This window comes from Myxocyprinus asiaticus, chromosome 24 (genome assembly GCF_019703515.2).
Source record: "Myxocyprinus asiaticus isolate MX2 ecotype Aquarium Trade chromosome 24, UBuf_Myxa_2, whole genome shotgun sequence".
Classification (NCBI taxonomy): Eukaryota; Metazoa; Chordata; class Actinopteri; order Cypriniformes; family Catostomidae; genus Myxocyprinus; species Myxocyprinus asiaticus.
In genome coordinates, this window is record NC_059367.1 from 29743027 (window position 1) to 29769293 (window position 26267).

Here is a 26267-nt window from a genome sequence, read left to right on the forward strand (position 1 = left end):
ATTGGACCTAAATGTACACAATAACTAGTCTTGCTAGATAATTCTGAAAATTCTTAACTCTTTTATAACTGACAAATTAATGATTATAATCCTTAATGTTGTATTATCCATGTTGTAAAATCAATTAATTAACCATTATGATTTGTAATCAGATATTTTCATATTTTGTTACTTACATGTTGGATATTCATGAAAGTATGTAATATTTAGTATGTAAGTGCTTGCTTGTTTACGTAGAGAATGTTGATATTAACAAAAGTCATATCTCTCCCACTGTTTTCAAGACATAAAAGTTCATGATTAAACATTGCCCTATTCTGAGCGGGAAATGGGAGTCTTCACAGAAAAAGACTCATAAATCGCCTCAGAAAGAGGGATAGACAAATTTACCATGTGACCCTGAAAAGTCATTTCTGATTGGCTCAGGACACTTTTGGGGTGCGGACACTCTCAACGCAAAAACTCTGGTACCAAGGAAGAATGCCCCTCTTCTTCGGCTCTCTTCTCTGTTCTTCACTTTCTCTGCAGCTCTGCGCTTTTGCCCTCGTGGCTTGCAGCCTCGCACTGATGCCCCTCAAGTTCCATGCAATGTAGAAGTCCCAGAAAGCTTGGAGCATAAGTTCCGAGAAAGCTCTTCTCTGCACTACGACCAACACACATGAAGGCCTCGATTCAAAGCCCGCCTCATCATCCATCGAAGCAACAGACCACAGATATCCATGATCTTAACAGAGGTCCAAAACATCGCTGGAACAACCAGAAATTTCTACTGACACAGCTAAAGAACCAAGCAACGCAAGGGAACGCAAGTACATCTCCAGACTTTGCTGAAGGTGCCGGTGTCTCTCTAACATTATTCGAGTTACCCGATTGCAAACTGAGTTACACTGAATTAAGTATCAATGGTTCTCAAGGCATTGTCTACAGCCTCCATAAAGTTCATTTTCTCTGTATTGATCATTTCCAGTCAAGTTACTCTGTTCACTTTACTCACCAACCTGTTTCATGTTTGTATGTGTTAGATTAGTTTTATGTTTAGATTAGCAATAAAGTCTTGTTTGTATTCAAAGCTAATTTGACTGGTATATTTTGATAATCTCGTCGTTTGATTTTTTTTAAAGATCCATCCCCAAAGCTATACCTAAAATATTTGTGATATTATTTTCAATAAGCCATAAGAATAATATTACTCCAATTAGTGAATTAATCATAATTCCCTTATTAAAGCGAATTCCTTACAATAGAAATTGTGAGCGGATACAACGAGTCATTGTATTACAATTTTAATGGTGGAGAATTTTATTCAGACAAATAATCAAATTATTTGTCATTAATCTTTCTTCTAATGGTTGTCAAACGCGACTAATTCCATTATAAATTTCCCTACATTAATGCCGTAGACATGCGGACAGTTTAATTTAATTCCTAACACACAAACTGTTCCTTACACCTATGATTACCTAACAGTATTAGATAGTATTAGAAACCGAGGACTAACCTGACTGACGTGCCTGATACCAATGCTGACTGAATTTTTCTTGTAGAAGGATCTAGTTTTAGGCTGTACGATGGGTCTCCCTCATCTGCTTATGCTGTTTGCGACTCTCATACTGTTGTGGAAAGTTTTAGATTATCATCATCTCTTTCAGCCCAAGCAGCTGAACTGTTTGCACTCACACGTGTGTAGCATCTGGACCAATCAGACACACAATTATTCGTTATTTAATGAATAATCCAACAGACGTCTCAAGACCGTAACAAGCAAAGATCCAAGTAGGCCCAAGCAGACTCCGAGATGTCTGCTCTCCCACTAATCATTGTCAGCTCTTACTCCCCCTTTGCTGACACTGGTCCAGCAACTAGTGGACCTCAGAGACATTCCAGGTGGGGGAAGGTAGCCACATGCAAAAGCAAAGGAATGTGGAGAAGAAACTCACTCCCCCATAGGAAATACACATAAAGCCCATAAAACAGACTTTTCTTCATTAATTTATAGACAAACTGTTCTATAAATGAACATGAATATCCTCAGGACATTGTGTGTATGATTATTACTGTCTCGTATAGTGTCTTTTGTACTGTATACCATTTTGTGCATGCTTTATGACAGAGCCACTAGATAATGTAAAATTATTGGTATCATGCTTCCTATCAAAGTAATCCTTGTGTGATGCTCTAAATACTGGAGTATAGCATGCATTGTATGCTTGTTATAGTAATCAGAGCATAAAGGGGCACAAACTGCTAGCTTACTCCAATCATGCAAATGAGTCATCTTCCAAACAAAGGAACTTTTCCTGCTGGAAAATTGCACCTTTCTCATTGGTCAAGCCAAACTCGAGAGGAGTGACCTCCCTCAGGAGTTAAAGGGCACTGTCAGAGCGACCTACCTCTCCCTCTTCCCTCTTCTCTTTCTCTCTTCTGCTCATGGTTGCTGCTCGTGTGTGACCGGGAAAACCCGGTCCGACCGCGAGGTCACAGGCCGGCAGGCCTTAACACATCAAGCCATGTGTAACTTCTTCGACCATAATGGAGTCAAACTAACACCGCAAGCTCATCATCATTTCTTCATTCAACACGGAAGAAATTGATTGCAACTTCAACACCATCGACTCAAGGAACCATCAAGACTTTCTCCTGAGACTGCATCTGGGCTCTCTCTCAACAGCCAAGGCATTGCAAGTATCGTACAATTAACTAACTAAACAGAGGTTTAGTATAAGCTGTGAACCCCTTTGTTAACAAAGGTGCTTTGAAGTAAGAAACTGATGGTTCTTTCAGATGGTTAAATTACTCTTTTCATAGCTTCATTCCCCTGTTCTGTTCCGGTTTCATTCACTTTCACTTCTCCATTTCCCATGTATGCATGATTTGTGTGTATGTGTTTGTTTAGATTAGTTATGTGTTCGTGATTTAGTTAAATAAAGCTTTTGTGTACATTCTTGCGAGTTGATTCTGGTCTGCTTGTAAATCAACGTCAATTTAACGATTTCATCACAGCAACATGCTAAGAAAGTGTTATTTTTCTGTGGCCACGAAAAATATCCTTTCTGAGAGTTCATAGACGATCAATACTGAGTGTTCGCTGGACAAACAGATTAATTGATAGTATTGTTAATTCAGCTACATCAAGTTAATTCTATTAACTGATCCAAATGTATATAATTAATTATAACAAGTTATGATTAATTATTCATATTTCCATTATAAGGAGAATTTGACTGTGGTATATTTTGATAAATAATCTCATCCCTGTTTTTAAAAGATTTTGCTTCAAAACTGTACCTAAATATGTGTAATATTATTTTCAATAAGCCATGAGAATAATATTACTCCAATAAATGAATTAGTCATAATTCCCTTATTAAAGCAATAGAAATACAATAGAAATTGTGAGTGGATACAACGAGACGTTGTATTATGATTTTAATGGTGGAGAATTTTATTCAGACAAATAATCTAGTTATTTGTAATTTATCTAATTTATAATGGTTGTCGAACACGACTAATTCCATTATAAATTTCCATACATAATAATGAAAAATAAGGACAGTTTAATTTAATTCCTAGCTCACACATACTGTTTCCCTACATATAATGGTGGAGGTACGCAGGCACTTTAATCCATCCCGTGTACATTTATACTACCAAATTCGCTACATATAATGGTGGGAGAATGCGTGCAAAGATCTAAATTAGTTATTTGATGTAATACATTACACGAGCGTGCATTTTGGCTGAAGGAAAATGCCTTACTGTCTTCACAGACAGTTAGGGCTGCACAATTAATTGAAAAACTAATCGCGATTACGCTTATGGCTGCCACGATTATGTAATCTTGAAAACTGCTCCTTTTGCATCAATGGTTTCTATTTACAACGTGTTTTTGCAGCGGTTGAGTATTCTAACCAATAATTAACATGTCCGTTGAGCAATGAAATGGCAAAGGCCAATCAGAGCCGCTTAGATTAGTCCTCCGTCCTATCTGTAATGACAACTGATCCTAATGCGCAAGTTTTAAACCGTCTGAATGCTCAGATGCTTGCTTTATGTTCTAGCTCTGTTCACGTGGCACACGAAAATTAATACTGAAGAAACATCACCTGACACTCGAAAAGAAGCTGTAGACCAAGAGCGAAAAGCACTTTGGAATTATTTTGGATTCACTGCATATTGCACAGCTCATTTTGAACGTAGATGTTAAATACACTGCAAATGAGCAACATGACAAAACTAAAACACTACCGTTCTAATCAAGGCACAGACGTGGTGTAAATAACTGATTTATTATGTTGATTAGACAGCTTTGTTTTTAATGAGAGCATTCGCAAGAGTGCAGAACTTTGTGTGGAGCATCATTGAGCTTGCGTCGAAATGCAGGTCTCAAACAGTGTAAACCTGCAGTGAGTGACAGCAGTCATTGTAATGGGAGAGTTTGTCACGTTGCTTGATTTATGTGTACAATTTATTAAAAATGTAATAACAGTTTTTTTTTGTCATGTTAATAAGTAGGCCAATGTGAATTTGATTTGTACAAAATAGCAATAAATTAATTCAGCTTAACTGTTCTAAGTGTGTTTTGGAGGTGTAGCCAACATAAAGAATATGGCATGAATAGAATATTTCAGGAATCACCGTCACTGTTGTCGCGTCTGCTTTAATAAGACCCATTTGCCACGCAGCTGGTATTGGTAGATTTAACATTTTCATGAATCGCACAAACTCTGATCGCAAATGACTGTTTTTCATTTCCAAAGTGCAGCCACTGAGGCCAAAAATGATCTAATGATGATTGTACATAAACAAGATCACCACTGAAGATCTAATGGGATGAATGGTACCCTGTCTCGCCACCAAAGGGCTTACTGAACGCAGTTACTCGGTCGATTTAAATCGGCTGTTAATAAATTTGAATATTGAATATGCCATATTATTTACTGTACGTGGACTAATAATTTAAGCAGTAATTTAGCAATAATTTAATTTATACTATACCACAGATATCAATTTAAAATAATTTGTATTTGCCTTATCTTAAACATTATTACAATATAAAATACAATACAGTATAATGCTTAAAAGATGCTTAAAAGAAACTGGAGTGCAGCTCACATCCACCATTGAATCTGCTACTCTGAAGAACCACACGGTGGCTTACTTTGTGATGTCATGGTAATTTAATATTTTAATCGACATTAATAATCGTGATTACAATATCAAGGGCAATAATTTACAATTATGATTTTTTCTATAATCGTGCAGCCCTACAGACAGTAATTATGCTTTCCGCACTTTACATGACACTGGCATACTATACAAACATCATGGATTTGTGACTTCTTCTGGAGAGCCGATAGCACACAAAACACTTTTGATTAACCTTTTGTTTCTCCTCGCCCAGTCTTTGTCAGTATGCAAATGCAGAGCACATACTCGTGATTCAGATTGGATTTCAGACGGCAGTGCCAACATGGCTGCAAAAGCAGCAGCAATATCAACAGATTTACCACAGTTACAGATGACAGACCTGTCGGATGTCTCGTTAACTAACCTCTCTGATTTACCTCTTTTACAGCAAAATGCTACCGAGGAAGAACTAATCGTCTGGCATGCAAATTGCATTGGATGGATTCTGCCACAGGAACTGGGATTGACTCCGAAAATAAACCAGCCTTACCTAATTCAGTTTTTCCATTTATGGCTAAGTTGACGCATGCGGACAATGTATCTAAGGGAGGTATGGTTGATATGATTAAAAGATACAGGTACGCACCAGGCTTTTCAAATTTTGTGGCCCAATTTTGCAAAAAATTTATGATTTGTATGCAGATGAATATTGGAAAAATGCCAGCCATCATGCAGAGTGCACACCTGTAGGGCTTTACTGGTTGTTTAGATCAGTGTTACTATCAGAAATAATAATTATTTCTGTAGTTATTAATCAATATTTAAATTAATTAATTGGATCTAACTCATTAAAACCTCATATAGGACTCCAGTAAATGTAGTGTGCCACGTTTAGGAGCAAGTTTGGTTATTAGCAATAATTAATAATTATCAAAGATAATTATTAATTATTAAAATCAATAGAACATTGATGAGAATCAATGTTAGCTTTTTTTTTAATCCTTTAAAATCAACACTTATCAATTGTTAACATCGATGAAACATTAAAATTAACACTAGCTTACTGATCATTCTAATTCAATCAAAGATAATTATCAATTATCAAAAATCAATAGAATATTAATAAGGATTAACATTGACGGGGCACCACCCTGAAATCAGAGACTAATAACCGAATATTAAAACAGTCTCAATATTAGATTGTTTTCTTAGGAAAATCGACATCCGAAGAATATCGATTTTCGAATGAAAAAACAATGAATGAAGGTTTGAATCCGAGCACTGACATCCTGTCAGCACGACACAGGCGTATGCAAAACAAACCAAAACACTTCTCTTTGTAATATAAACAAAGTTTATTTATGCAGTAATATCAATTAATAATTAATACAATGCAGTCAATAAACTTACGACTTCCAACTACAAACTAAACAGTGATATGATTAGATATGGAAATAAAAATAATCCTATAACACATAAGGTGTGTGTGTGACAGTGTGTGTGACAGTGTGTGTGTGTGTGTGTCAGTGTGGTTAGTGAGAGAGAGAGAGAGAGAGAGAGAGAGAGGATTAAGTGACAGCCCGAAAGCTGATTTCACGATAGCTGGAGATAAAGCAGCCGTGTTCATCACTCAGAGACGCGGTTTTACGAGCGGGGCTCGTAAAAGTCCCTTGTTATTTGACTCTTTAATGGATGAACTCAGTTGCTGTCTCACCCGCGATGGCGAAAATGCACAACAGTCCAATTTGGTTGGACCACAATACAGCAAAACAAATTCGTGATAATTAATACCCTGAGTATTAATAATGAGCGGACATGGCGGTCCGTAAACTGTACAAACAAAAACCTTGAAACACAAGAATAACACACTATAATATTTTATCTCTGCCCAGACGTAACCTCTTACTTGAATCGCATGAGGACACAGGTAGAATGTGTTTTCCTCCGTCCTTTAACTCTGACCCGGTTTCTTGAGGCTCGTGTGATGACGAGAGCCGTTTCCTCGCGCTGTCGGCGGCCGGTACGGCTGTTGATTCTCAGAGGGCGGTACGGCTGTTGATTCTCGGCGGGCTGGCGGAGAACTCAGAAATGTCGACTTGATTGAAGATGGAAGAGAAATCTTTAATCTCTTCACTTCTGTAGGCCAACGGATGAAGATGCGAATTGCTCGGCGGTCTCCTTCGGATCCGTTAGAGTGTTCGGTTGAACACAGAGTAATCTCAACTCGTCCAGCGAGATGGAGATTGTATGGCTACAGTTTCAAGTCGGACATTACTTCCTTATGCCACGAGGTTACACCGGAGAGCAGCAAAAAGCTACGTCCGTATTCGGTGAACGAAGTCGCCGGAAGCCACTTTGGAAGCATTTCAGAATTATTTGAAGTCCTGATGATGTCATGTTTGAGGGGCGTTCTGTTGTGTGCCTCATCCAATAGGAGTTGAGAGCTCGAACCTTTAGAGGGCAAGGCTTCATGGATCTGTAGTCTGTTTTGGACTCCCTTTGTTTGATTTTGGCGCGATTTTTATCAGTAAGATTTACGACTTAGAAGGTGGGGGCTTAAGTTATGTTTTTACGACTGTGTTAGGCCTGCCTTTGTCTTCTATCTGAATACATGAGGCCCAACACACCCGACACCAGAGATGCCATTTGAACATCTGATGATGGATTTTACTGAACTAACACCAGCTCAAGGTTATCGATACTGCTTGGTTGTGATTGACATGTTTTCCAAATATCCTGAATGTTTTCCATGTAGGAGACAAGATGCACTGACGGAGGCCGAACACCTGAGGAGGGAAGTGCTTCCCAGATGGTGAATTCCCCGAAAATTATCCTTAGATAATGGTTCTCACTTTGTGAACACAGTGGTAAAAAATCTATCAGAAAAGCTACATTTTGATTTGAAACATCACTGTGCATATCACCCACAATCGGCGGGGGCTGTTGAAAGTCTGAATCAGACGATAAAACATAAATTAGCTAAGTGACGTCTGACACAAATTTGAGTTGGGTCCAAGCTTTGCCATTGGCCCTGATGTACATTCGGGAATGTCAAAATAAACGAACAGGTCTGAGCCCACTGGAAGTGTTGACTGGTCTTCCTATGAGACTGACTGCCACACTTCCTTACAGATCCCCACAGCACGATGGCAGCCTGCAACAAACAGATGATTAGATGGTGAAATATACAGGTGCATCTCAATAAATTAGAATGTCATGGAAAAGTTAATTTATTTCAGTAATTCAACTCAAATTGTGAAACTCGTGTATTAAATAAATTCAATGCACACAGACTGAAGTAGTTTAAGTCTCTGGTTCTTTTAATTGTGATAATTTTGGCTCACATTTAACAAAAACCCACCAATTCACTATCTCAAAAAATTAGAACATGGTGACATGCCAATCAGCTAATCAACTCAAAACACCTGCAAAGGTTTCCTGAGCCTTCAAAATGGTCTCTCAGTTTGGTTCACTAGGCTACACAATCATGGGGAAGACTGCTGATCTGACAGTTGTCCAGAAGACAATCATTGACACCCTTCACAAGGAGGGTAAGCCACAAACATTCATTGCCAAAGAAGCTGGCTGTTCACAGAGTACTGTATCCAAGCATGTTAACAGAAAGTTGAGTGGAAGGAAAAAGTGTGGAAGAAAAAGATGCACAACCAACCGAGAGAACCGCAGCCTTATGATTGTCCAGCAAAATCGATTCAAGAATTTGGGTTAACTTCACAAGGAATGGACTGAGGCTGGGGTCAAGGCATCAAGAGCCACCACACACAGACGTGTCAAGGAATTTGGCTACAGTTGTTGTATTCCACTCCTGAACCACAGACAACGTCAGAGGCGTCTTACCTGGGCTAAGGAGAAGAAGAACTGGACTGTTGCCCAGTGGTCCAAAGTCCTCTTTTCAGATGAGAGCAAGTTTTGTATTTCATTTGGAAACCAAGGTCCTAGAGTCTGGAGGAAGGGTGGAGAAGCTCATAGCCCAAGTTGCTTGAAGTCCAGTGTTAAGTTTCCACAGTCTGTGATGATTTGGGGTGCAATGTCATCTGCTGGTGTTGGTCCATAGTGTTCTTTGAAAACCAAAGTCACTGCACTCGTTTACCAAGAAATTTTGGAGCACTTCATGCTTCCTTCTGCTGACCAGCTTTTTAAAGATGCTGATTTCATTTTCCAGCAGGATTTGGCACCTGCCCACACTGCCAAAAGCACCAAAAGTTGGTTAAATGACCATGGTGTTGGTGTGCTTGACTGGCCAGCAAACTCACCAGACCTGAACCCCATAGAGAATCTATGGGGTATTGTCAAGAGGAAAATGAGAAACAAGAGACCAAAAAATGCAGATGAGCTGAAGGCCACTGTCAAAGAAACCTGGGCTTCCATACCACCACAGCAGTGCCACAAACTGACCACCTCCATGCCACGCCGAATTGAGGCAGTAATTAAAGCAAAAGGAGCCCCTACCAAGTATTGAGTACATATACAGTAAATTAACATACTTTCCAGAAGGCCAACAATTCACTAAAAATGTTTTTTTTATTGGTCTTATGATGTATTCTAATTTTTTGAGATAGTGAATTGGTGGGTTTTTGTTAAATGTGAGCCAAAATTATCACAATTAAAAGAACCAGAGACTTAAACTACTTCAGTCTGTGTGCATTGAATTTATTTAATACACGAGTTTCACAATTTGAGTTGAATTACTGAAATAAATGAACTTTTCCACGACATTCTAATTTATTGAGATGCACCTGTATGTCTGAACAATGCAAAACTGTCCAGTCTATTTGTTCACAGGTCAAGGAAGCTCTTCCATCTAAAATAGAGGGTGCCATCCATAAGCTGAAGGTTGGAGACTGGGTCCTGGTGAAAGACTTCAGACGGAAAGCTTGGCACCACCCACTCTGGTTGGGACAGCGGAGAATCCTCCTGACTAATCCCATGGCTGTTCAAGTAGCTGAGAGGGAGAGGGAAACCCTCCTGAATTCACAATAGGCATCCCTCTAACTCTGGCAGAGGCGGAAGAGTCCCCTAGGGGGACCAACGAGGGTCTGGAAAATTGAGGGGGCCCTGAAATTGGGAACAGGGCAAAAGAAAGAAGACACATGGACACATGATCAACACAGACCCAAACAAAAAGAGGAAGAATCACCTAGGACGTGGTGGTGCAGACTGTTTAGGTATTCATCCAGCTGTTCTAAATGTGACAGACATCTCACTGTCCTGCTTTTGAGTGATCGATTGAAATGAAACTGTCATTGTCAATGTATTCAAAACACAATTATCAAATTTAGTTTATTCTCATGTCCAAGGTCAATATATGTCTTTAACCAAAACTATATCAGACATCTACTGTGATGAAGACTACACTGATCTTTTTTCATATTCTGATGACTACAATTTTAATGATTTGTGTTAAAACAATCATTTGATACATTTTTCTGTTTTTAAATAATAATAATTTTGTTAATCTATCTGAATTTGAACATACAGGACCAAAGGGAGGAATGTGGAAATTTTATTTGTATTAATCCTCATTATGCTTAGTTTTTTTCCAATTATTTCTAATTAAATGTAAATTGCTTTCTGTAAATGAACCAAATAACATTTCTCTTTGTGTAGCTAAGTCAACTGAAGTTTCTTTGTATGGCCATCTCTGCCAAGGTCAGAGAGGGAAAGGGAAGCAGAGAACTGTGTCTTATCAGAGGACGTAGCCGAAGAGTGAAAAACATCTTATTATTATGGAATGTGCTGAGGAAGACTAGTGTGGATGAAGAATAGAGCATTTCAGGACACGAACCTGTCCTTGAAAGGTGAAGAGAGATAGGAGGTTGTCATGTGTATTTTGTTGATTCATGTCTTTTATTTTGAAAAGTTTAGTTCCTGTTCCCTTGTCATGTGATTTCATGTTTTCCCTCCATGTTCATGTGTCATGTTTTCATTGGTTTATTGTTTAATTATCTTGTTAAGAGTTCTGTTTTTTCATTGGTTTATGTTCTCCCATGTCTTGTATTTAAGCCCAAATGTTTGCATTGTCTAGTTGTCAAGTATTGAATGTATGTGGATGTGTTTTATTCTAGCCAAGTCAAGCCATGTTATGTTTTTGTCAAGTCAAGTTTTAAGTCTAGTCAAGTTCATGCTTCACGTTTGTAGTAAGGATTATAGGTTATCATGTTTGTAAATAAACTGCACTTGGGTTCTCTACACTTTGTCAACGTCTTCATCATCATCATTGCCATTGCCAGCAGCCAGCACGTTACAGAATACTTGACCGACTATGAACCCAGCAGTTCGACTCATACGGCTACGTCAGGGAAATCGTCCCCTGGAGGATTATGTTGAGGAGTTTTGCGCTCTGGCCAGCCAGGTGGATTTTAATGTGGTCGCCCTCAAGGGCATTTGCACTTGATGCACTTCGTCATCATCATTGCCATTGCCAGCAGCCAGCACATTACAGAGGTTCTATGGTAATCACTTTTTATACTTGGCCAATCATTTAGTTGATTATTTTTCTTCTGAAAAATTAATATGCAGGATTGTGTTAAATAAATACTCTGTATTTTAGAACTACCCTTTGCAGCTCTCTGAGGCATACTTGGCAGTAGGAGAGGCTACATGGGCTCGTGAATAAAGATTTTCTTTGCTTAAACTTTACCACTGGAGTAGCCTGATTAATTTGACAGGTGAATTTCCACCACAGTAGTCCCGCCAAAAGCTGACATGTATGACATGCTTTGAAAGCACACAGAGCCACCATGTTGTTCACACTTTTTGGGAAGTCAATTTACTAATAGTTTATTTTTAGTTGTGTCTGCACAGAAAATTGGGATAAGAGGCATCATTATTTATCCATCTTATTATCCACATGCTTCACCTGAAAAAGAACCGACAATCAGAAAAAAATTAATATTTTAGATGCTTTAAACACTGTAGCAGAAATAAAAAGAACATGCTTCACTCATAATTTCTCACCAATTTGAAAAAGTGATATAATCCAGATGTGTGCTATAAGAGGGTTTTTCTTTTGTGATTGTCTTTAAGGGAGTGCTGGTCATGAGTAAGGGAAATAAGATTGTGGTGTCACAGTCCTGGCATGAATGTCCTCTTAAACACGTGAACAGATAAGGTTACAGATTAAGTAAACATATGTTATTTTAGAGAGAGTAGAGCGCCGACCATAGAGGGCTGACTGATAAATAGTCATGTCTGTGGAAAGATATGAAAAAGGATAAGGGCCTCTAAAAACACAATCGCACACAGATACACCTGCACACATACAGGATAATCTATTATAGCAGTCCCTGACATATGAAACATGCTTTTTAGTGTTTAAACATTAGGGCTGTCAATTTAACACATTAATTTAATAAAATTACTAAAACAAGTATGATTAAAACTAGGGAAAACTGTCATTCACATAGGACAGTACTACTCATTCAGAGTGCCGCGAAATACAACTGAATATCGGGGACACTTTTTTAGAAGTTGATTTACTTGTAAATTGACAGTGCATTTTTGGTCAAATCTGTTTTCATTTGAAAACTTCATTTTCACTTTCCTACTGTCATCGGTTTCCAGAGTATGCAGCTATTTTCTAAACACTCAGCATTTCTTTGGTGGAAGAAAATAAAGTTCTAGTGTGGATGAGAGGCGAAAACATAGCAAAACTAATGCGTTTTCAAACGAAAGTGCATTAGTATGGACTCTGCCTTAAAATTGCAGAACCCATGTCATGACCCATAACGCAAAAGCTAAATATGTCCATCTATAAACTATTTTAAAAAAAACAGACGGAACACAAGAATGTGTTCTGTGTGAACAGCCCTTAAATCTACCCCAGATACAACATATTGCAAATTTGATTTCTGTGGACTGTAGGCCAAGCTTATGTTGAATAATATGGAAATAATATCCTGACTTAAAAGCCACTTTTTGTAATGTCTATTTAATGCTTTACTTGTCAAACACAATAAAGTAATGTCTTTGAAATATCTTAATTTGGGTGATTTTCCCAGTAAATATTGATATGTGATTAATTAATTTGTACATCATGTAATTACATTATTAGGAACAGCTGTACACCTACTTATTCATGCGATTATCTAATCAGCCAATCGTGTAGCAGCAGTGCAATGCACAAAAGCATGCAGATACGGGTCAGAAGCTTCAGTTAATGTTCACATCAACCATCAGTATGGGGAAAAATGTGATCTCAGTGATTTAGACTGTGGCATGATTGTTGGTGCCAGATGGGCTGGTTTGAATATTTCTGTAACTGCTGATCTCCTGGGATCCTCACACACAACAGTCTCTAGAGTTTACTCAGAATGGTGCCAAAAACAAAAAACAAAAAACAAAAACGCCTTGTTGATGAGAGAGGTCAACGGAGAATGGCCAGACTGGTTCGAGCTGACAGAAAGGCTACGGTAACTCGGATAACCACTCTGTTTAACTGTAGTGAGCAGAATAGCATCTCAGAATGCACAACACATCGAAACTTGAGGCGGATGGGCTACAACAGCAGAAGACCACGTCGGGCAATTTATTAGGACTGTTGTGTTCCTAATAAAGTGCTCAGTGAGTGTATATGCATGCAGATTTGACAACAACACATGCACACAGCTGCAAGAGCCAGCAGTGGGTCATTTCATGCTGTTCTGATCTTTAGTTGTTTTCTTTTTGAAATAACTTTTCCAGGGACGGTAACAACAAAAACAAGTTAGGTCTCACATGTCATGTGGATGAAGTTTACAAACACACATTGTATAATTAGATTCACGATTTGTGTGTATGCATCTTCAGAAGTTGTAAAAGCATTTTTACAATTTTTATATAAACAATTCTGGAAAGCCAGCCTTTGAATTCCACATATTTAAAGTAGAAGTTTGCATACCACACTGTTCTGCCTTTAGGTACACATATGACTGTGCACACATGCTGTTGAGACAAACACACACACACACACACACACACACACACACACACACACACATACATACACACGTTGGTGCGGCTATCCTTATAAGGACAACTTTCTTCATTTTTACATTTTCAAAAAAACATAGTTTTGTATGTTTTTTTAAAGAGATTTGAATTATGGGGACACTATAAATGTCCTCATAAACCACATTTATAGCATAATACCCTTGTAATTACCAGTTTGTAACCTAAAAATAAACTTTGTAAACCAACCGCACACGCACGCACGCGCACGCTCACGCACTCACTGGGATGGGGTAGAAGTGTGCACTGTGTTTGTTCTCCTCCTCATATTTGCCAGGCTCTGTGGTGGAGTCCATGGATTTGGAGGTGGTGTTTTTACCAATGCCCATTCCTCTCCTCTCCTCTTCTGCCTTTCCCTCTTCCTCTGCCTGTGTTCCTGTCCTCCACTCCCTCTCTAGCTCTGGTAGAAACACTGTGGCTTTGACCATCAGCACACTCTCATGGTCCACTGATTGGCTGGCCAGGTCATCTGAGGTGAAAAACAGAGCAATATTATTCGTGACTACTTCAATTATATGATTAATTCACTGAAAGTCTCTCAAGCCTTCAACAAAGTAATAATATAGTAATAAGATATTTTAATAAATATGGTATTTAAACTGCTAAACATGTAGCTCATCTGGAAGAGTACAGTGCTAGTTACGGCATGGCATGGTTTGATTCCCTGGGAACATACAAACTAATAAAAACCCTTGAATGCATCTTAGGATAAAAGCATCTTTAAAGCGAATGAATGCAAATTTAAACAATTCAAACCTTGGCCAGGCTGACTCATCTGCCTGTTTTCGGCTATTTTATGATTATCAGTATTGGCCGATAACCGAACCGCCCCTCAAAATGTACAGGGAGCCTTCCCAATGGATAATGCATATTTTTCAATATTTCTGTGTAAATCTCTACTTAAAAAAGTACATTTTCATGTACTTTCAGCAATTTTGTGTGCCACTGGTATAATTTATGGCATTTATTATCATTAAATTGTATCAAGTACACTATATCTGCCATTGGCCACCCAGCTTTCAAGATACGTGTTGACCACTAGCTCTGTGCGTGTATTTCATACACTGCAATGAAGCATTTCAAAGAAACCAAACCAAAGAAAAATTTTGGCAGGCAGAATGAACTGACAAATGAATTAAGTAATAAAAATGGAATCTAGAAACAAAACCAGGTATGAGACCATTTATTAGATAAATTAGTGTTGTAACGTCTGTAAACACAAAAAAAAGTTCACATCCCAACCTTGATAGACAAGAACATTAGTGTGGTTCTGTAATCAAAGAACATTTTAACAGATATACCTTTTGGGTGAACATATCATTTAGATCAATCTGAAGATGTTTGTTACAGTAATAATTTTTTCAGTTTGATACAAAAATAAAATAAAATAAATAAATTGATTGAAAGAAAGGCAGAAATAAAAAGACAGAGAGAGATAGAGTGATTGGGGAAGGTCAGCACACTTTATCAGAGGATGTTGTTTATTTTGGTAGCCATCAAGTCCTGTTTACTTTTCTTGTGGCCTTGGACCAGCACTTTTCCCTATTAATGGCGCTGATTAGACGTGTCCACACCACTAACAGCTGCGTCCCTAACCCTATCGACCATGTTCTCACTACACCCTTGAACTCTTGCACAAATCATATCTGCCTACTATCTATGAGCTGTCTACATCCACAAAATCCTGGAATCAGACCACCACACGAGCCAGCTTTTATATTACCTGGAGATAGCTTTTGGTTTTACATATTCCAAGTGCTTGGCAAATGTAACACTTGTATGATTCCTGGTTGCCATCAGTCCACTAAAACCAAAATGTCACTTCATTCCCCTGATATAAATAAAAAAGTGCATTATGACCAATATACATATATTGGACTAGGGATGCAATGATATGAACATTTTTGGCCGATACCGATTTTATCAAAAACCTATTGGTCGACACCGATATTTTGACACTTACCTTATTTTGTCATCAGATCACAGTTTTGCTCAGAAATTGTGTTTTAAAAATGTACAAAGAGGCACAAAAGCTTTTTATTGTTCTTAAAAGAAATAATTTCAGCAGAACATGGATTGGATCTGTTGAACACGACAGGACAAAATTTTAAAGAGAGCCACAATGAAAGATAAATAGAAGATAAAAAGATGTTCATGTTCTATGTTATGTTATGTACTATATATGATGATAGAACATAACAAATTCATATTATGCATATGTTGGGCAATTCTACAGAAATGTCAACCACATCAAGGAAAGATAAAAAGTTACCAAAGGAACAAAACACCCTTTTAAGTTCTATTATGGTTTAATGGATAATAAATATTGCCATACCCACAGCTAGAGGGTGCCATTTACTTACACAATGCTGACTGAATTGCTGAATGCAGTCTATTTTTAAACTGTCAAGGTTTAGTAATTGCACTAGACCATATTGCATTTTCAGTCTTGACTCAATCAATCGTGCAGCCTTAATGGATACCATACCAATGTCAAAGTTTGCTTGTTTAAATGCGATTTGGATGGTTTTACCTCATCATGTATAGGTATATGCCGCATTCACAACTGTCACGTTTGTAACAACGGTTTTTCCTCTTTAATGAGAGTAATACGAGAATAATTAAAAATGAAATATTCCATGTTCGTAGGAGTGCCAACCCTTCTCCATGGACCCTTTTCACATGTCCGCGAGCCGCAAAGCGGAAGTCGTCATAGTTGGCTAACTTGTATGCCAGTGAATGGGGGACCACAGCAAATAAAATATTTGCTTACACGTTTGCTCCAACAGCAAAAGAAAAAAAATCTACAATTATGCTTTCACAGCTTTGCAAAAGAAGATAAATATATACAGTGCTGTATAACATCAGTAAGAAGAGAGAAACAGGCCAAATTTTCTATCACTCCCTCAGCAGCTGTTAGAAGCCTCATTGCATCAGTAACAGATTTTTTTTTAAACATATTCCAGGGTAATATAAAACAAAGTACAATGTTATAAATGTACAATAAAAACAATAAAAAAAATGGAAATATAAAAAATGTGCTACATTTACGTTGTTAAAGAAGGCAGAAACGCATCATAACAGGTCTGTGAAAAGCTGTTTAAACAAAGTGTGATGATAATTAATTATAAAGTATCCATATCAGCATTTTCATGATTAAAACCGATTTTATGATGGTTTAAATTTGGTCAATAATTGGTCGATAAATATTGGTGGCCGATAAATCTGTGCATCCCTAATTTGGACACTTAGATCACTCTTACAAATGTATTAATGTCATTAGATTAAGATAACAACATATTAATCCAAGTGACATCTGCAAACAAATGATGCCAAATATTTTCTCAGAACTACATTAATTGCACTTTTCTGAGCCACTTTTTTGCATTAAAAATAAAAATATAACTACTAAAATTTGAAACCTTTTTTAAATGTTTTGCTTGAAAAGTGCTATCCTTTCAAATAAACACCACATGGTTTGATATTTTGTTTTATAATGCAAAGACATTCATACACTTTTGAGTGTGGCTAAAGTGTCCAAATACTCTGTGGGACACTGTACAACTACAGTATTTTAAAAATATGAGTAAATCTCTCAAATTTACCATATTTTTGAATACTGCATTTAAAACTTGCTGTCTTCTTATTCAGAGCCATGTGTAGAGTTAATGTGCAGAAAGTTACTGATCAGATAGTGGATATCTGTGCGTGTTTAAGTGTATTGATTATTATGTGGAAATCAAGCATCAGAGGGCAAAGCCAAGTGCAGCTGGGGACAGTGAGTAAAAGATTACCTAGTTCACACATCACTTCCACCAATCAGGGCGGCCGGAAGCATCTGTGTTGGAGGTTTTAAACTGGGAGAAAAGAGGGATATAGAGAGGATGGGAAAGAGAGAGTGATGGAAGACAAGAGGAAATAAGAGGTAAAGGAATTAGGGTTGACAAAAAGATAAGACAGGAGTTAATTACCAGGCAATATTACATTTTCTCTATATTTAATAGAAATTCTGATCAGAGAGTGTTTCAGTATTCTATGAGCCAATCCATTGAAATGAATCTCAACGAGATTCACATTTTCTAAAAGGTGAAGTATGAAAATTGTGCAACACTGTCGGCACCAAACGGAATTGCAATCTGTTTGTTTGAATGGACTGGGCCCAACATAAAAATAAAATAAAATAAAAAAACGGACCCACTTTATATTAGGTGGCTTTAACTACTATGCACTTAACTATTTGATACAATATACTTATTATGTACATACATGTTGTTGCATTGTAATTACATTTAAAGTACTTGCATTTACTTACATTTGTAGTTACACTGTTAACTTTATCCCTAACCCTAAACCAACCCTTAACCCAAAACCTAACTCTAACCCCTAATCCTAACCCTAACCCTACTCTTACTCATAAACCTAACCGTGCCTCAACCTCAGTAGCAGCATATGTGGGCATTTTGCAGAACAACATGTAGTTACACAGTAAATATATAGTCTTGTATGTATTTAATGTTAGTATATAGTACTTAAGGCCACCTAATATAAAGTGTGACCAAAAAACCTAGAGTGTTTACATGCACAATCTTACACCGATTATGCTTAATAAGCCGACAATGTGTAAGGTCATGTAATGCCTTAATAAATTTTCTTTATCTGGGTATAGGTAATAAAACGTTCAAGCATAAACGGATCAGCACGCATAGATTTCTGCCCATTACCCCAATTTTGTGTTGCATGTAAACATGTTTACCGGCATTCTTACTGACTTATCCAATGTGCGCAAGTGTTGTTCGCATACCCGTTTAGGTTTTGACATCAAAAGCAGAAAACAATCAGATAATATCAAATCACATGTAAGCACGGTTTTCTTGCTTTGTCGGAATTTTAAAATAGGATAATAGATTTGGAGGATTTGTGTGGATGCATGAATAAGTTTTGACATCAAAAGCACAAAACAATCAGATGATTTTAAAAATCTTATGTTAACATGGTTTTCTTTTGTCGTCTCAGTTTTTGAATAAGCTGATAGTTTTGGTAATTATCAGCATATCAGTGTGCATGTAAATGCACTCATTGGCTCAACCAATAGTGTGAGATTGAGGTGGGTCTATTTGTTTGACCAAACAATGATTTGTGCAACTCTGTTTGGTGTCACTAGTAGTGCACCAAAATTACACACTTCACCTGAGAAACCTCCAAATCACGCTCACCATTGTTTATGTAAACGTGATTAATTACTGGTTCCCATGGGACCAGAACCCATGTCTCAGAGGTTGCTCGCCATCAGTAGCGCTACATGAAAAGGTGACCACAGTTACAATGATGCAAAAATGGGGTATGGCATTTGTTAGTAATTTGGAAGTATGGGGTTGATTTTAGGGTACATGAACTTTTGGAAGCAACATGTTGATTTCCTGTGTTATCATGTTGGAAAAACCTCCATCAAGCAGAGATGTTTGTTTACACATTGTCTACATGCATGTACATGCATGTGTGTGTCTATAATGTATTGAGGCATGTAGAGAGAAAGAGAGCTGTCAGTCTATATCAACATTAAGATTTAGTGCCCCATTTGCCATGGTCCCATTAGGCTTAGCATGTTTTAGTGTAATGCGATCATCGGTAGACAGTCCAAAAACATACAGAAACAGGGATCCATCTTACTGTTGACACACACTGTTAGAAACCTCACCTAACACTGGATTCAGTAAAATCCAGTTAGATGCACTAGATTTGATACGCTGTATTAAAAAATGTGAATTATGCCAGGTCAGCTTTTAATGGGTTTGGGAACCGACATTATAAACTAAGTTAATAAACATACAGTTTGTGCAACTGAGCGATTTATCACCATTTATACATATTTCCAAAATCGCCTAGTTAGTGGGATGTCTTAATGACTAGTAGTCATAAAGAAGCCTTGTTTAATTAGGTTGGTTTTGGGGCATATCAATCAGAAACTGATTAGCCACTTACTGCTTACGCGATAAATGGATAGGCGCATTTACATGTATATATTTAGACATGCAACTTCTTAGAGAAGTTAGAGCCCAATCTAACAGTTATAGAGCAGCACACTAAAAATCTACATTTATCTTTAATCACCGCCCCTAAAAAATATTGCATCTATTGGATGGATGAGTGGTCTACTATCCTTACTCATCCCGATAAAATGCAAGAAATTATTGTGTGTGTTTTAGACAGTGTAATAAGATTTCAAAGTAAACCTAGGGGTTGGGGTTGGTTAGGGGTGCTTACAAGCAGCAGATTTCAATGGTGGAAATAGGCAGCGCTGCAGTCCAAATTATTTTTTAAGCTTAATAGAATGTAATAATGTATATTAATGTTAATAAAAGTTATTATAAAGGAATATCTATGGTTTACAGTGAGGAAGGAAAGTATGTGGGTTATTTTTTGAAATGTCGGCAAAACAAGATAAACTTGGTTCAATGAGCCTGTATGATTATGTCGGACATGAAACAGGTTGATGATGAATAAATACACATCCTCACACGTTTAACACACTTCACATTTTAACACAAGAAATGTGATATATAAAAATAAAAACTACCACTAGAAATGCAATGTGTCTTTACTGCTTAACCCACACACAACAAATAATAATATTCTTACTTCAGTATGATCATATTCCATATCAAAACTTAATAACAGCTGTTTTCGATTGAACAATATTATTTACTGCATTCAAAATAAATGCAAAGACACCATTTTAGCAGAATGACATTATTTTTATTCACTTATCCTTTCACAAACAGCAGTCCATGTTCTGCGGTGGTGGAGAAGGGATCTGTTCCTCCCGTTACATCGTATATGGTGATCTTGATCATCGTTAGATCATATTTGACCTCATATCTGTCACAGCGACAGTAGTTTGGAAAATAAAAACAGCTATTTGCGATCAGAGTTCACGTAATTTCTTCGTAAAAAAGTTAATATCAACCAGCAGCTGCTGCGGGTCAATTGTGTTAAATAGAGTTTTTCCTGATGCAATGATCTGGTGGATATTTAAAGAAGCCATAATCTCCATTAATCTGTGGAAAACAGGGTGTTTCAACCCCATAAACTTTTTGGGCAGTTTCAGCACAATTTGAGCGAATCGCCCATAGACAGCAGTTCTTTTCTGGGCAACAAAAGAACCAGGAAAGGGCAGAGCGGAGCGTTTGTTTATAAACAGTAACTGCATTTATAGGAAGAGTGGAACCGATGTTTTCTGAAAATCGCATCTTTTATGTAATTTGGGTAGTGCCTCATAAAATGCATATATCAGTGCTGCACAGACATTTTACCCAGAACATTCTCGTGACCCGGTAGCAACGCTTCCACGGCCCGGTACTGGGATGCACCCGTAGGTTGGGGACCTCTGCATTAGATTACACAGCGGTTGTCTAAACAACAACTCAAACAACACAAAACTGTCAGCCAGACTTTCAGCATCCCCAAAGCACCCACAAAGATCTTGGAAGAACTGAAGACACCCTGGGGAGGAGGCAAAACTCTGAACCACAAAAATATTTAGTTAACTGAGTTGAGGTGTGTTTATAATACCAATCTTGAACTTCAAATTAGAAACCTTAAACCCACAGATGATCCCCAACAAGATAAACCAACAAACCTTATAGAACCAGAAGAGAGGATTTTAAGGATGACTTGAAGTGCATGTCAATGAGAAAAATAAAGTGATGTGACATTTAACAAAGCTAAAAATTTAGACCACAAATTTGTATTTGAGTGAAAAAAATGTACGTCATATGTCATCGCACTGTTGCCTCGTGTCTAAATCACACACTTCATTTTGTTCACCCTGAATGATCCCAATATCTGATAATTATACCCTTCTGATGTTTAAATGGTTAAACCTAGACACCGCGCCACAGACACAAGGAGCTTATTTCTGTCACTGGCAGCCTTTCTGATGAAACATCTGCCAATTACACATTCAGGTGTAAAGGCCATTCAGAGAGAGATCTTGAGAAAAAAAAAATATTTTGAGAAAATGTTCTTCATATTTAGAAGAACAGCTGGGCATAGAAATTCCTCATCTGTGTGTCCAGATTCTTACAAAACATTACTGTGGTGGTACAATGGTAGTATCAGATGGTAATACCATGGAACTGAATGATTACCAGACTCTTCTTCCATGGTATTTACATGGTACTAGTTACTTTAAGCCCCATGATGGACTGGCCACCTGTCCGGGGTGTTTCCCTGCCTTTGGCCCGAGACGGCTGGGATGGGCTCCAGCGCTACCCGCTACCCTATACGGGACAAGGGGTTTTAGAAGATGAATGGATGGATAGTTAGTTTAAAAAATATCTTTGAATTACCATGGTACATGTCTTAAAAACCATGGCATTAACATGGTACCATGTTCAAAAAACATGGCAAGACAATTGTTCTTTTTGGTACTTTTTTAGTGGGTACCAAAGAAAAAACACAAACTACTATCCCTGACAGGAATGATCTGTTGAAATGTGCCAATTGCTTAAAAATCCCAAACATGCAGTCTTTGAAGGAGGAAAATTGCCCAAGAGTCCAAAATATTCCAAAAATGAATTGCTATGCTATGTTTAAAAATAAATAAATAAATAAATCGCCATAAAATGTCACCATGTCAAACTGATATTTCTTCTTACATATCAAACTTGGGCTAAGTCAAGATATGTATTCTACTTCAAAAATAAACAATAATTTGGGCTGAACCTCAATTTGATCTTTTTCTGTATCAGTTTATGTGAACTGAAATGACTCTAATCACATAATAATTACAGTATATCAGACAAACATTCAACTCTAAGATATCAGATGAAACAACATCATCCCACTGTGTCAGGTTATGTGAAGTCTGTTTAAAAGTACTTTGACAGTGAAGGCTCATCTCATATGTGCACATGGGAGAGATGAAGTATGTGTGTGTATGCATGAATGCTTGTTTGCAATCAAGAGTGTAGACTGGTCTCTCCTTGGACTATGTTTGGACTTTTTACAGCTTCCTCAAAATGAAAATCTACAAACATTTATAAAGATAAGAAAGGTACCATTAAGAGCCATAAGCTTTTACCCGTTTCCTCAAACCTATCATAAAACAAGACAAATTAAAACAACGACATGATGCATTAAGGAAATACTAATCACAAATAGCCATATGGGTGACTGGGTCAAAGTTAAACACATATTTGCTGTACACACATAAAACAGATTGGTTAATACAAGGGTAAAAAAGGCAGAGAGAACGGCTACTTATTATCACTGATACACAAGTGTTGATGCATACATTTGATAGGCCAGGCCTAAATAAGCTTTCTATGAGGGTTTGCACTATGTCTGTGCCTCTTTCCAAACACTTCAAATCTAGTTGCAAGACCAAAAATGCAGGTGTCAAACTCCAAGACTACATGGGGAGGAATGAGAGAAAAAAAAAAGGAAAGGAGTAGAATGCAAACTGATCAGAAAAGAGAAGACAGAAACATTTTCAAAGCTGAACAGACATGGTCTTGTGCTGTTGTAGCCCATCCATCCTCAAGTTGACGTGTTGTGCATTCTGAGATGCTATTCTGAGTTACCGTAGCCTTTCTGTCAGCTCAAACCAGTCTGGCCATTCTCCATTGACCTCTCTCATCAACAAGGTGTTTCCATCCGCAGAACTGGTGCTCACTGGATGTTTTTTTTTTTGTTTGTTTGTTTGTTTTTTGTGGCACCATTCTGAGTAAACTCTAGAGACTGTAGTGCATGAAATTCCCAGGAGATCAGCAGTTATGTGCTATGGTGTAATATTCGTTGCTCAATGGCCTACACAATAATACAAGGCAGCCTGATTTCAAACTTTTAATTTTATTTATTATTTATTTGAACTAAATGAAACTGAACAAATAAAGTGCAATCAGATTAAATTGTGTGTTGTTCAACAAACCTCAACCAACACGCCACACAGCAAACATAGTCTACGTACAAAACGAACATGCCAAACAATAAATATGCACAGTAGTCACGTAATTTTTTTTGTCAAGAAAGAGCATGTCCACGTTTTCAGGCTTGAGCAGTGATCTCTTGGGGGGGGGGGGGGTCACTTCATTCTGCACCATTTCAGACTTGGAGCTTGTTGCGCAAATGCAAAAATATTTTTTGCCACATTTGCCAGCAGTGGGTAACGCAGCTTGTTGGCTTTCCACGGGAGGTGCACTCTTTCATGGGAATCATACATTCATTCATTCCAATAATAGTCTTGACGCCGAACACGCCCTTGAGCTAAAACAATTTAAGACGAAGCAGAGTGAAAGTGTATTGAGTTGCATTTTGAAGTTATTTATTAACTGTCAAGCTGTCAGCTGTCAAAGAGGTCCAACTAGAACATAATTACAACGAAAAATAGTACTGACGGACGCAAATACGCATTCGTTGTAAACAGCCCCAACAAATAGGCTTAGTGGAAAAGGCTACGACCAGGGAGAAAGAAAACAAAATATATATCCATGTTTCCTTCTAATAAACACTACCTTTCCCAAAAGAATTAATCAATGGAGCAAGTAGGCTATTTTTCCATTAAGGGTTTTCTTCCCCGTAATTAATATGCCTTTTCCGTTTTTAAAGTTCAACAAAAAGCGTTCTCCATTTAAAATTGGGCTCATCCGTTTATAGTATTTGACTAACGTGTTAACATGGTATCACTAAAATAAATTTGGCCTTTTAAGGCCACTGTCTTTGTACATGTTTATTATGTTAATTTTTTTGTTTGTTTTTGTTTTTTATAGAAAAGACTTTACATGAATGTAAATGTATTTCTCTTTATATTACAGTTTTTTTTTTAAAGTGCTGCAGTTTTTCCCTCACAGTCCTCATTTGAGTCTCTCTCCATCTTCCATCGTGAATATGTTTTTACTGGTGTTTTGGAATCAAAATAATGGGAAACATATATAATGCACTCAAATGCTATATATATCAGATGAAATTTTGCTTTTGAAGGAAACATGACAGAAGATGTGCCCAGAATGGATTTGATCTTACTTGATCTTTCCACCGCAGCCCCTCCGGTCCGTGTTTCGTCCGTGTTATCTCACACAACTCACCAATAGTTGAACCTGATATGAGTATGCAGCTGGATGCATCTCCAACTCACGCTGAAAGCGTCTGTGTTTCATGTCAATTTGTCTAAATTTGCAAAACATTCGGGTGCAGTTTGGGTGCGTGTGAGTCGCTAAAATACAGTTGTTGCCGTCAACTAAAAGTAACGTCTTCTATAAGTGCACGTTCACAGTTATTTTGATATGTCGATAAAGAACATTTAGGTTTATTATGAGTTGCAAACTCATTAGGTGTTTATGCATTTATTTATTCATTTCGCTGTTAATATATGAACTGTTGTCATTAATTGGGTTTCTTTCATAATGTTTACCCATTTTACCGGTATAAAATTTCGCACGTGTCGTCCTATGTACTTAGTATAACCGGTAACAGCATATACCATGGCAAGCCTATTACAGAAATACTCAAACCAGACCATCTGGCACCAACAATCATGCCACGGTTGAGATCACTGAGATCACATTTTTTCCCCATTCTGATGGTTGATGTGAACATTAACTGAAGCTCCTGACCCATTTCTGCATGATTTTATGCATTTCGCTGCTGCCACATGACTGGCTAATTAGATAATTGCATGACTAAGCTGTACAGGTGTTCCTAATAAAGTGCTTAGTGAATGTAATTGTGCCCACATATACAGAATGTTTTACATAACTGAAATTTTACTTTTTTTAAATGGATGAGTTGGAAGGGATAGTGACAGAAAAGCAGCCATCAAGTGCCGAGAACTCCTTCAATTCTCTTTAAAAATTATCAGCTGGCACATCATGAATTTGAATATCCAGAGTATGCAGGACTGTAATCTAGGCAAAAGGTAGCTACTTTGAAGAAGCTAAAATATCAGACCATTTTGATTTGTTTAACATTTTTGTCACTACATAATTCCCATACTTTGACTGTGCTATTATATAGTTGATGCCTTTGCTATTATTTTATTATTATATTCAAATGTGATACGGAAATTGTTATAATAAAAAATAAGTAGGTGCCCAACCATTTGACTATTTGAAAAAAACAAACAAACAAAAAAACAC

General features: G+C 37.4%; 1 protein-coding gene and 1 long non-coding RNA gene across 3 annotated transcripts in view; both read right to left on the minus strand.

Moving 5' to 3' along the window:
* The window catches only part of LOC127414766 (solute carrier family 23 member 2-like), a 95463-nt gene that overhangs the window by 54579 nt on the left and 14617 nt on the right, over positions 1 to 26267 (minus strand). The window contains exons 2-3 of one of the 2 annotated variants that reach the window (XM_051653032.1): positions 17928 to 17990; positions 14358 to 14602 (exon numbers count right to left, since the gene is read on the minus strand). In XM_051653032.1, coding sequence (XP_051508992.1) covers positions 14358 to 14602; positions 17928 to 17940 — 258 coding nt within the window. In that variant the 5' untranslated portion in view covers positions 17941 to 17990. The remainder of the gene's footprint in view (positions 1 to 14357; positions 14603 to 17927; positions 17991 to 26267) is intronic. The other variant, XM_051653033.1, reaches the window with a different exon arrangement.
* On the minus strand, positions 8190 to 10023 carry LOC127414787 (uncharacterized). Its single transcript, XR_007892853.1, has 2 exons — positions 9882 to 10023; positions 8190 to 8281 (listed from the first exon to the last, which is right to left on the minus strand). It is a non-coding gene; the product is annotated as an uncharacterized LOC127414787 (long non-coding RNA).